General features: G+C 35.2%; 1 protein-coding gene across 2 annotated transcripts in view; it reads left to right on the plus strand.

Annotated features, from left to right (window-relative positions):
* The window catches only part of TOP2B (DNA topoisomerase II beta), a 72,110-nt gene that overhangs the window by 36,447 nt on the left and 22,379 nt on the right, over positions 1–13,284 (plus strand). For both annotated transcript variants that reach the window (XM_049870927.1, XM_049870928.1), the window contains exons 12-22: positions 173–330; positions 464–589; positions 1,522–1,632; positions 1,719–1,824; positions 2,908–3,017; positions 3,384–3,476; positions 3,573–3,687; positions 10,046–10,167; positions 10,369–10,517; positions 11,108–11,339; positions 12,956–13,090. In XM_049870927.1, the coding sequence (XP_049726884.1) occupies positions 173–330; positions 464–589; positions 1,522–1,632; positions 1,719–1,824; positions 2,908–3,017; positions 3,384–3,476; positions 3,573–3,687; positions 10,046–10,167; positions 10,369–10,517; positions 11,108–11,339; positions 12,956–13,090 (1,457 nt within the window). The remainder of the gene's footprint in view (positions 1–172; positions 331–463; positions 590–1,521; positions 1,633–1,718; positions 1,825–2,907; positions 3,018–3,383; positions 3,477–3,572; positions 3,688–10,045; positions 10,168–10,368; positions 10,518–11,107; positions 11,340–12,955; positions 13,091–13,284) is intronic.

A 13,284-nucleotide genomic window follows, 5' to 3' on the forward strand; every position in this document is an offset into this window, starting at 1 on the left:
TAGTAATTCATTACAATATACCTAATATTCAGTCTCTACTGAGCATGCTGGAAGATGACTCTCAGTCTTTCACTATCATCATTGTGATCAAGAAATTTTCTAGCCTGATTTTTCTTGTTGGTAAAATGAGGAATTCAGAGTATATATGTATGTCATTTTAAATTTCTCTCAGGTGGCAAACATTCCCTGGATTGTACACTGATATTGACAGAGGGAGACTCTGCCAAATCGCTGGCTGTGTCTGGATTAGGTGTGATTGGGCGAGACAGATACGGAGTCTTTCCACTCAGGGGTAAAATTCTCAATGTACGGGAAGCTTCTCATAAACAGGTAAATTTATGTACCCGTGTATATATGGCAGTACTAATACTTCACTACAGTTGCTGGGTTTTTAAGTGTAAATTCTGGTTTTTCACATTATTTTAGCTCTTTAAAATACTTTTGACACTTCCTTTTTGCACAGATCATGGAAAATGCAGAAATAAACAATATTATTAAAATAGTTGGTCTACAATACAAGAAAAGTTATGATGATGCAGAATCTCTGAAAACTTTACGCTACGGAAAGATTATGATTATGACTGATCAGGTTGGTTTGCAAATTGCCGTATATTTATAATTCGTATCTTAAAAGATTGCCCTTTAAATATTTGTTTCGTGAAACTTGCTCCAAAATCGTATAAGTGAAAGTGATTGCTCATCTCGGGATTATAAAAAGCATTGTCGAATGGAACTGTTTTTGTGAAGCACATTTTATATTATTTAATTTATTGGGTAACAGTCTTTATGGTTAGTAATTTAAAAAATATTTTAAAGTGTGATAACTATGAGAAGAGTAGAACACAGTGTAGTATTACAGGGATGAAATCTATAATGAGGAAGAAAAGATGAATTTACAAGTGAGAAAGAGCAGTCAATAGAATAATGGTTAATATTTGTACATGGTCATATAATTGGGGATGTACAAAAACTAGGAGGACTTGATTGGTCAAATGGCAGTAATCAAGAAGTAGAAAATGAAAAAGAATTTTATATGCACCCATTTGTCTCTGTGTATTCTCAGTGAAAGCATTTGTAGGTAGTCTTCACCTAAAAAAGCCACTAAATAGTTTTTAGCAGAAACTGTGCAGTTTTATTGTGAGAAACCGAAGATTTGCCTGTTCTCTAAGGATTTCGTCTTCCCTTGCCGAGGGAAGTGGTATTATAGCTGTGCTTTAAAAATTGTTATCCTGAAATCATTCTTTTAATACCATCTGGGTAAACTATAACATCATAATAATAATAATAAATTTTGTAATGATAAAATCTTCTATTTATCACTATGTTCTTTTTTTGCATTTTGAGAAAAAAATACTACGATCATCTAAAGAATATAGTATTTATTGTTTAATATAAAATGCAGGTCTAAATTTTGAATGAAGTTTTTGCCTCTTTGCTACATTTATGTGTTTTTAGATTTGGTTATAAAAGTAATTATATTTCATAAAATTATTATAGCACTGTTCACTAACATTTATTTAGGATCAAGATGGTTCTCATATAAAAGGCCTGCTCATTAATTTCATCCACCACAATTGGCCATCACTTTTGAAGCACGGTTTTCTTGAAGAGTTCATTACTCCTATTGTAAAGGTACTATTTACATTAATATATTTTTATACTCTTGTCTGAAAAGATAGCAGAAAAACTGATTTTTTTTTTTTTTTTTTAAATTTAAGGCGAGCAAAAATAAACAGGAACTCTCCTTCTACAGTATTCCTGAATTTGATGAGTGGAAAAAGCATATAGAAAACCAGAAAGCATGGAAAATAAAATACTACAAAGGTTTGTATCTCAAAATATTTAATTTTTATCAGAAGTAATGTCACGCCATCTGAGCAGTGTTGAGAATGTTATAAAAATACTTTAAAGGCTTGTCTGTTTTAGGCTTCAAAACCAGCTATTGCTGACTTAAAAATAATCATTATGGAAAATTTTATAAAAGCAGAGAGGGTAATATAATGAACCTCCCTCCCCCGTATACTTTAACAGTCACCATTTCATGGCCAGCCTTGTTTCATCTAAACACCTCATCACTGTGCTGTTAGTTTGAAGTAACTCCTAGGTGTTATATAATTTCATTTGTAAATACTTCAGTGTGTATCTCTAGAAGAATTAAAAAACAACTTGTCTTTCATACCATTGTCATACCTTTCCTTAACGTCATCAAATACCCAGTCAGTGTTAAAATTTCTCTGATTGTATTAAAAAGTGAGTTTACATTAATGAGGGAGGGACAGTTTGGAAACGGAGAGTGAGAATGCACGAACAACTTGAATGTAATCAGTGTCACTGACTTGTACATGTAGAAATTGTTGAAATGCTGTGTGTTCTGCTGTGTATATTCTCAACAACAAAAAGTAGATTAAATTATTAAAAAAATCTTCATTTTTATAGTAGGTCAGTTTGAGTCAGGAACCAAACAAGGTCTACACATTGCATTTGGTTTTTAAGTCTCTTAATATATGAGTTTCTTTCATATTTTTTCTTTACAATTTATTTGTTCAAAAAGTTGGATTATTTGTCCTGTATAATTCCACACTATTCTGAATTTTGCTGATTGTATCCCTGTGGATTAATTTAGTATGTATCACATGTCTCTGCTCCCGTATGTTCTGTAAACTAGTAATTAAATTGGAGCCTGATCAGCATTGGATTAGTTTTTTTTTTTTTTTTTGGTCAAAAACATTTGAGAGATGGTGTTGTGTACTTAGGGCAGGAGTCTTTTTTTGATAGTAAGATCGATCAGTTAGTATAGGTATTGCCAGCCTGATTCATCTATTGTAAATTTCCCCATCAGCTTTTCACCTCCCGGTTTTAAACAGCCATTGATGTTCATCACTCAGTTTTGTTTCTAAAATTGTGCAGGGTTGGGTACCAGTACAGCTAAAGAAGCAAAGGAGTATTTTGCCGATATGGAAAGGCATCGTATCTTATTTAGATATGCTGGTCCTGAAGATGATGCTGCCATTACCTTGGTAATAAACTTAATTTAAGAAATCTTTTCCAACACCCATCCTCTATCCTCCATACCTTTCCATCTAGTCCTGGTTTCCCCATGATAAGTCTCTTGAAATTCTAGTGCCCCAAATGGTCAATTTCAGTGTTTTTTTTTTAACCCCAGGATTATGTGTTGCTTTCATAGTTCTTTAACTGAAAGACCTTGGTTTAAGTGTATTTTTTTAATTAAAAACATACTGGAAAAAAAGCCTTAATTTCCCTGAATTCTACGAGTCATATAACTTAATAAAAGTTAACAGTTATTTGCCATATCTAAGTTTTAATTTTATATTGAAATTCATTTTGTTCTTTAATGTGTGAAATCATTACCTGGAATCTTTCAGGCGTTCAGTAAGAAGAAGATTGATGACAGAAAAGAATGGTTAACCAATTTTATGGAAGATCGGAGACAGCGTAGGTTACATGGCTTACCAGAGGTTAGTCATAGAGTGGTGACCTGGGGGAAGAAGGACAAAAAAGACTAAAATTCACGCAGTAATAATGACAATATTGCTGTATAACTTTTCTCTTAGCAATTTTTGTATGGTACAGCAACAAAGCATTTGACTTACAATGATTTCATCAACAAGGAATTGATTCTCTTCTCAAACTCAGACAACGAAAGGTCTATACCATCTCTTGTTGATGGTAAGTAGGCTTTGTTTGAAAATCTAGCTTGCTGTTGTGTATTATTGAGTATATTTTAATTTAGAGTACTTTAAGTCATTCGTATCAGAAATTTTTAAATTCTTATTTGAAATCTTATAAAACAGTTGAGGAACTGATTTAGAAGAATTTAAAGGCTTTTTGAAGTTTTTGAGATATGTTTTGGTAGGACCGAAATCCTTAATATTCCTTAATTTGGAACTGTAAACCTTTTCTTTAAATTTTTCAGGAAAATTAGCTTTAAGGCGAATCTTTAAATGTTTTTGTCCCCAAGTTGCAAGACCTTCTGTTTTAAAAGTTGTAGAACTTCTAAAATAAAAAGTAAAATGGGACTTTGATAATATATTCTAAAATATTTACCAAAGACTAAATTTTTAAAACATCTTTGTATCTCATTACCTGAAACCTAATACTGGGGAATTTGGAAGCTGGCCCCTAGTAGAGCATAATTTGGTCTTCTGGCTGGAACTTATTTTAGCAAGTTGGTTGGCTTTTCTGTTCCTTAGTTTTTCAGCTTATTGCAAATGGCTCTAGCCATCCATCAAGTTCTAGCTTTGAGTTGCGTCCCTTCTGTGAAGTCTTCTTTGGCATTCCAGTCTAAACTGATGTCAGGTGCCCAGCTTCTATGCCAGTTTTTGCCTGTTATTTTATTTGTGTTAAGTTTGTCTTCTCAGTTAGAGTATAAAATTCTCATAGAAAGAGGCCACATTTTATCTTGTTTCTGTGATGCCCTGGGCCCACTGATGGTGGTGGTGATGATGATAGCTAGAATTTACTGAAAAGTTTTCAACTGTGCTCATTTGCTTAGAGCAATAAGAATGATAAGTAAACAAAGTGCTTTGCTTACATTATTGTGTGTGATTCTTATCAATATCAATAAAAAGGTAATAATTTCTACTGTACTGATGATACTGAAATTTATTAATCTAGTAATTTGCTCAGAGTTGCATGGTAAATAGCTAAATTGAGAATTGTATTCACATTAGTGAGCTTCTAAAGCCTGTTTTATTTATTTATTTATTGTGCCTCAGGTGAAAGTTTACAGTGCAAATTAGTTTTTCATCCAAAAGTTTACGCCCAAATTTTTTTGTGACATTGGTTGCAATCCTTGCATTGTGTGAGCGCCCTCCCCCTTTCCCTTTCCACCCTGTGTTCCCCGTGCCCATTCAGCCGGTTTTCCTGTCCCTTCCTGCCTTCCTGTCTTTGCTTTTGGGCAGGTATTGCCCGTACTTGATTGAATTAAGAAGCACATTTCTCACGTGTGTTACCGTTTGGTTATAGCCCTGACTGATCTTTGGCTGAAAGGTGGACTTCGGGAGTGGCTTCAGTTCTGTGTTAGCAGGGTATTCGGGGGCCAGAGTTTCAGGGGTCCCTCCAGTTTTTGTCAGACCAGTAAGTCTGGTCTTTTTTTGTAAATTTGAATTTTGTTCTACATTTTTCTCCCACTCTGTCTGGAGCCCTCTATTGTGAAACTTGTCAGAGCGGTAGGTGGTGGTAGCCAGCCGCCATCTATTTCTTCTGGGTTCAGGCTGGTGGAGGCTGTGGTTCGTGTGGTACATTAGTCCTTTGGTTTAATATTTTCTTTGTGTCTTGGTTTTCTTCATTCTCCTTTGCTCTGGATGGGATGGGACCAGTAGATATATCTTAGATGGAGGCTTACAAGCTTTTAAGACCCCAAATATGCTGCTCACCAAAGTAGGATGTAGAACATTTTCTTTATGAGCTATGTTACACCAGGCTACCTAGATGTCCCCCGAGACCACGGTTCCCAGCCCTCCTCTCTAGTAACTCGGTCCCTCAAGGTGTTTGCTTGTGTCTAGGAAACTTCTGTGACTTTGCCTTGGTCAAGTTGTGCTGACTTCCCTTACATTGTATGTTGTCTTTCCTTTTACCGAATTACCACTTTTTTTTTTTTTTACTATCTAGTTAGTGATTTTCCTTCCCAACCCCTTCCCTTGTTTGTAACCATCAGAGATTGTTTTTTTCTGTGTGTAAACCTCTTCTTGGGTTATTGTAACAGTGGTCTTATACAGTATTTAACCTTTTGTGATTGACTTATTTCACTCAGCGTATTGCCCTCCAGATTCATCTATGTTGTGGGATGTTTTATGGATTCAGTTTTGTTCTTTAACATTGTGTGGTATTCCATGGTGTGTATGTACCATAATTTGTTTTATGTTTTCATCTGTTAATGGACGCTTAGGTTTGCTATTGTGAATAATGCTACAGTGAACATGGATGTACATATAAAGCCTGTGTTCTTAACTACCACAACATGCTTCCACTCTATAAGGATTTTCCTGATTTAGGATAATCTAGTAATAGTTTTTGGAAACCCTGGTAGCATAGTGGTTAAGTGCTTCAGTTGCTAACCAAGAGGTCAGCAGTTTGAATCTGCCAGGCACTCCTTGGAAACTCTGTGGGGCAGTTCTACTCTGTCCTATAGGGTTGCTATGAATCGAAATCGACTCGACAGCAGCGGGTTTTTGGTTGGTAGTAATAGTTTTCAGGCTCAATGATGGTTTGCTGGTAATTTAATTACAACTGGCATTTTGGTCATAAGAGTGTTTGGAGGCTTCTGTGAAAGGAGTTTGGTGGCATTGGGCAGTTCTTTAAGACTAGAAGGGCATCTTTCAAGTGGTACTTCAGTTCTGGAATAGATTGAGAAAATATAAAAATGTGTTTGTTAAAAAAAAAAAAAAAAGTGTGTAGGCTTCTAGCCCTGGTGGTATAGTGATTAAGTGCTACAACTGCTAACCAAAAGGTCAGCAGTTTGCTGTCAAGTCAGTTTTGACTCATAGCAACCCTAAAGGACAGAATAGAACTGCCCCTTGGAAACCCTATGGAGCAATTCTACTCTTTCCTCTAGGGTCACTATGAGTTAGAATTGATTTGACAGCAGTGGGTTTATAGCATTAAGAATTGGCTTCCAGGTGAGTACTCGCTTTGTTATAGAATCTCAAGTGACAATTAGCCTAATTTTTCAAAAGCAAACTGTATTTTTGCTTTTTTCTTCTGAACTTATAGAACATTGTTGCCACTAAAAGAATCGTTACAAATATATCTTGAAGTAATAAATGTTTTTTACTGATTTATTGCACTTTAGGTGAAGGTTTTTAGCAAATTAGTTTCGCATTCAACAGTTAGTACACAGACTATCCTGTGACATTAGTTGCAATCCCTGCAATGTGTCAGCCCTCTCCTCATTACCACCCTGAGTTCCCTATTTCCATTTGTCCAGTTTTCCTGCCCTTTTTGCCTTCTCGTCTTTGTTTTTGGGCAGATGTTGCCCTTTTGGTCTCATACAGATGATTGTTCAAAGAGCACTTTTCCTCAAAGGTGTTATTGTTTATTTTGTAGTCGTATTTATAATTTTTTTTTTTTTTTTAATTAGGCTGAAAAGTGATTTCCAGGACTGGCTTCAGTTCCAAGTTAGAAGGTTGTCTAAGGACCATCGTCTCAGGGGTTCTGCTAGGCTCTCTCGGACCAGTAAATCTAGTCTTTCCTATGAATTTGAGTTTTGTTCTACGTTTTTTTCCCACTCTAATTAGGACTTTCTATTTTGATCCTGGTCGTAGCGGTTGGTAGTGGAGGCCAGGCACCATCTGGTTCTTCAGGTTTCAGGGTAGTGGAGGCTGTGGTTCCTATGATCCATTAGTCCTTTGGATTAATTGTTTCCTTGAGTTTGGTTTTCTTCACTCTTTTGCTCTGGACAGAAAGAAACCAATGTTATGTTATGTATGTTAGGCAGACACTTGCAAGCTTTTAACACCCCAGACGCTACTCACCAAAGTAGGAAGTAGAACATTGTCTTTATGAGCTACATTATGCCAATTGACCTAGATGTCCCCTGAGACTTTGGTTCTTAGCCTTCAAACCCAGTAACTCACTCCTGAGAGGTGTTTGTATATGTCTAGGATGTTTCCATGATTGCGTCTCCTGTGTGCTGTTATATATATGAATGTACATGCAGCACATACAAATACGAATTTAGAAATATCCACAGCCAAATCTATATATGCACGTGGGTGTACTCCCACATGCCCTCCCACACCTATTCAGCATGCGTATCTACCTGTGTATCCACTCATAAATTATTGTTTGTTATTACTGTTGCTGCAGAATTGTATATGTTGTAGTATTTACTGTCATTGCCTTTTATTCTTGTGTACCTCTCAGTGTCTTCCCTTGCCTTGGTCACGTTGTGCTAACTTCCCCCAAATGGTGCACTTCCTTTCCCTTTACCAAAGTTAACACGTGTCTGTTCTCTAGTTAGTGATTTTCCCTCCCTCCTCTTCCCATCCCTGGTAACTTTCCAAAAATATTTCTTTCTGGGTGTAAACCTTTTCTTGACTATTTATAGTAGTGGTTTCAAACAGTATTTGTCCTTTTGATAGACTTATTTCCCTCAGCATAATATCCTCCAGATTCAACCATTTGGTGAGATATTTTGCAGATTCATCATTATTCTTTATCATTTTACAGTCTTCCATTGTGTGTATGTACCACAGTTTGTTTATCCTTCCTCTATTGATGGGCACTTAGGTTGTTTCCAACTTTTTGCTATTGTGAATAATGGTACAGTGAACATGGGTATGCATATGTCTGTTCTTGTCACGGTTCTTATTTCTCTAGGATGTATTCCTAGGAGTGGGATTGCTGGATCATATGATATTTGTATTTCTAGCTTTTTATGGAAGTGCCATACTGTTTTCCATAGTGGTTGTACCATTTTACATTTCTACCGGCAGCATATAAGAGTTCCAATTGCCCTACAGCCTCAACAGCACTTATTGTTTTTGTTACTTTTTCATCAGTGCCATTATTGCTGGGGTAAGATGGTATCTCATTGTAGTTTTGATGTACATCTCTCTAATGGCCAACGATTGTGAGCATCTCCTTATGTGATTTTTAGCTGCTCGAATGTTTTCTTTGGTGAAGTGTCCATTCATGTCATTTGCCCATTTCATTTTTTAATTGGCTTGTTTATATTTGTTTTTGAGGTGTTGAAGTTTTCTGTAAATTTTAGAGGTTAGCCTCTTGTTGGATACATCATAGCCAAAGATTTTTTTCCCATTATGTAGGCTCTCTTTTTACTCTTTTGGTGAAATCTTTTGATGAGCATAAGTGTTTAATTTTTAGGAGATCCCAGTTATCTAGTTTACCTTCTGCTGTTTGTGCATTTTTAGTTATGTCTGGTATTCTATTTATGCCATATACCAGGGCCCCTCACATTGTCCCTGTTTTTTTCTTCCATAATCTTTATAGTTTTTAGGATTGACATTTAGGTCTTTGATCTGTTTTAGTTTTTCCTGTATGGTGTAAACTATGGGCCCTGTTTCATTTCTCTGCAAATAGATACCTAGTTTTGGCAGCACCATTTGTTAAAGAGACTTTCTCTTCCCCACTTAATGGACTTCTACCCTTTGTTGCAGATCAGCTTGTTCATAAGTGGATGGGTTTACTTCTGGGTTCTCAGTTCTGTCCCACTGGTCTATGTGTCTATCGTTGTACCAGTAGCAGGCTGTTTTAACCACTGTGGCTGTATAGTGGGTTCTGAGATCAGGGAGCGTGAGGCCTCCGACTTTGTTCTTCTTCAATAATGCTTTGTTATCTCTGACCGCTTTCCTTCCCATATAAAGTTGGTGATTAGGTTTTCCATCTTATTAAAGAATGTTGTTGGAATTTGGATCAGGATTGTATTATATTTGTAAATCGTTTTGGATAATATTAGCGTTTTCACAATGTTAAGTCTTCCCATCCATGAGCATGGTATATGTTCCCATTTATATAGTTCTCTTTTGGTTTCTTTTGGTAGCGTTTTGTAGTTTTCTTTGTATAAGTTTTTACATCTCTAGTTAGCTTTATTCCTAAGTATTTTATCTTTCTGAGGGCTCTTGTAAATGTCATTGTTTTCTTGATTTCCTTTTCGGAGTTCTCTTTGTTAGTGTAGAGGAATCCAACTGATTTCTGTATGTTGATCTTGTACCATGCCATTTTGCTGAATTCTTCTGTTAGTTCCAGTAGCTTTCTTGTGGAGTCTCTGGGATTTTCGATGTGTAGTATCATATCATCTGCAAACAGGGATAGTTTTACTTCTTCCTTACCAATTTGTATGTCTTTTATTTTCCCTTTCTTGTCTTAAACTGCTCTATCTAAGACTTCCAGTGTGGTATTGAATAAGAGAGGTGATAAAGGGCATTCTTGTCTGGTTCCTGTTCTCCAGGGGAATGCTTTCCGCTGTTTTCACTGAAAATAATGTTGGCTGTGGTTTTGTATATATGCCATTAATTATGTTGAAGTAATGTTTTTAAAAGAGGGTTACTCTTTTTAAAAATAGGCTTTAAACCAGGCCAACGGAAAGTATTATATACCTGTTTCAAGAGGAATGATAAACGTGAAGTGAAAGTTGCCCAGTTGGCTGGATCTGTTGCTGAGATGTCTGCCTATCATCATGGAGAAGTAGGTGTTAAATGTGGAATCAGTTGAGAGCTATACTTATTGACTTAGCGCGTGAAGAGTTATAATTAAGCATAATATTTTTCCTTTTATAAGGTCTCTGGAAATAGGAGAATTGAGAGTTTGGATGTTAATAAAAATTAGGGTATAGTTCTAGAAAATTCCAAATCTTAATGTTATATTCTGTCTGCTTCTATTCTATAGCAAGCATTAATGATGACTATTGTGAATTTGGCTCAGAACTTTGTGGGAAGTAACAACATTAACTTACTTCAGCCTATTGGTCAGTTCGGAACTCGGCTTCATGGTGGCAAAGATGCTGCAAGCCCTCGTTATATTTTCACAATGTTAAGGTAACCATTTTCTGAGATTTTATAGTGGTGTAAAGTTTGATTTGGAGTTTATTGGAGCCAACTAAATGTTTAATAGAATTGTAGCTATTGAGAGAGGTGATTATTGGCTTAATTTGTTTAGGGTAAATGTTTCAAATTATTTGGTCACAAATAATTTGCTCACAATGAAGTCTTTTTATCTTAATTTTTATGAATTATTGGTGAAACCAGTCCTAATGAATGTAAGGATTTTTCCTGACGCACCTTAACTCTTTAGACTAAAGGTTACGTGATTTATCAGAGTAAAAGGAAACCTGAAAAAAGCTATTTACCAATATTAAGATTTTAGGTAAATAAGTACATACGTAAAGTAGGGCTTATTTTATTGTGGCCTTGTGCCTATGAGAAGTATTTGACAATGAATTTAGGTGAATGTTTTTGTTAAGCATAGGCAATTAATAAATACTGGAGGCACATGCAATGAAAGTTTTTTAAAAATGCATTCTTATTAAAAGATTATTTTTTTGAAATGTAAAGTCTTTAATCATGTGTAAAGTTTTATTTTCTAAAACCGTGACATTTTTCCATATTCTTCTTTTTCCTTTCGTTAGCTCTTTAGCAAGACTGCTTTTCCCTGCCATGGATGACAACCTGCTTAAGTTCCTTTATGATGATAATCAACGTGTAGAGCCTGAGTGGTATATTCCTATAATTCCCATGGTTTTAATAAATGGTGCTGAGGGAATTGGTACCGGATGGGCTTGTAAACTCCCCAACTATGATGCTAGGGAAATTGTGAACAATGTCAGACGAATGCTGGATGGCTTGGATCCTCATCCCATGGTAATTATTTAGAACTTATTCTTTGTATTGTTTATTTAACAAGTGATGATGTATAAACTGCAAAGTCCAGTCATTTTAGAAAAGTAGTGGAACTATTTTCATTTTAGAACATATTATAGAAAACAAAAACCTTATTAGTGTGTAACTCAGTATATGTTTTACAATAAAAGATACAGCCTTTGGAAAAAGCCTGGAGGATAAGGTTTGTGAGAAAAAACTGTTTATTGAAATTTATAAATAACCTCATATTCCAGGCTTTCAAATCTCTTAAGTTATACATAGAATAATAATTTCAGGACCAAATTGTATGTTTTTGTTTTTAAACTGCCAAGTTCTAAGGAAACATAGAATAAAAGCACTTTATACAAAATATACAAATGTAGCATCTTTTTTTTTTTAAATCTTTGCCCTTTTCTTACATGATTCCCTGGGCTCAATTCCTCCCCTAAATTCCCCTACAAAAAGACAAAGGAAAAAAAAAAAAAAAAAATCAAGTGTCTATCCCTCTCACACATAATTTAAAATTTTCTGGAATTTTTCTTTTATTATGATACACTGAGACAAAAGTGTATTTTTATTACAAAAATGATGATGCTCATTATAGAAAATATAAATGAGCAAAAAGAAGAAAAAAATTTTCCATAAAGCCACCATATAGAAACTATTAACATTTTGGTGTATTTATCTCCCAGCTTTATTTCATTTTTGCATTTTAAAATATAAATTATTGTGAATATGATTTATAATCTGTTTTTTTCCTTAAACACTTTAAAGGACTTTCATAATTTCTAACAAAAGCACCAGACTACTTGTTCATGACTATAGCTTTTAATTGAAATTGTTTGGATACAGTTTAGAGGGTTTATTAAGTTAGGATATTGATCAATGCATGCTTTCTGAGCACCTACCATATGTATGACACTAAGCTAAATAATGAAATGAAGAGCTTTGGTTCCTGTCTTTAAAATATAAATCTGTTGACAAGACTTCAAAGTTTGAAGTTTAAAGTAAGGAAATATATTATTAGTTGCTCAATATGCCAGAAAAAATGTCCTGTGTTACATCCCCAATTTCTGAGTGATAATAGTAAGTATGAATTTTAGAAGAGGGAGTGGTCACTTGTTATTAGGGAAGGATGAGTAAGATTTATATAAATGAATAGGGCGTAGCGGACTGACAGTGTCAGAGTTGGCGGGTAGAGTGAGTGGCTGTGAGCACATTTGAGAAAAATGTGAGAGAAGAGTTATGGCTCACTGGAGAAATGCAGGAAGTTAGATTGGGTCCAGACTGCGGGAAACTTCCAAGGTAAGGCTCAAGAAGTTTGAATTTAAAGGGAAGAAGGAGGTATGGGGGTAATAGGCTAGAATAACAATAATAATGTTCTACCAAGACTAAGAAAGGTTTTGTGATTTGGGGATGTTCAGATTATAGTAACAGAAACAGTGAATTCCAGATTGAGTGATGATTTGAATAGGGGATATTAAGGATGAAACGTTCAGCTTCAGTCATGTTAATATGTCAGTATTAGTAGATCGCAGACTAAGGGGCATTCAGATGTGGTACTGGCTCTCAAGAGAGAAGTCTGGGCTCTAAGTTATATTCACTTTTCTCTGCAGCTTCCAAACTACAAAAACTTTAAAGGGACAATTCAAGAGCTTGGTCAAAACCAATATGCAGTCAGTGGTGAAATATTTGTGGTGGATAGGAACACGGTAGAGATTACAGAGCTCCCCGTTAGAACTTGGACACAGGTTAGTATAAATATATGAGCTATATATGAGGAGGGCATTGCGTTAGGCAATTCTTTCAGGTAAGAATATGGATATCACCGTCGTTTATCCTATGTATAGTGTTTTAAGATTTCTGCATACATCTTTGACTCTCTCAATTGAATTTATGCATTGAATATTCAGATAATAGTAAAAAAATATTTTTCAGTTATCTA

This window comes from Elephas maximus, chromosome 27, assembly GCF_024166365.1.
Source record: "Elephas maximus indicus isolate mEleMax1 chromosome 27, mEleMax1 primary haplotype, whole genome shotgun sequence".
In the NCBI taxonomy this organism is placed as follows: Eukaryota; Metazoa; Chordata; class Mammalia; order Proboscidea; family Elephantidae; genus Elephas; species Elephas maximus.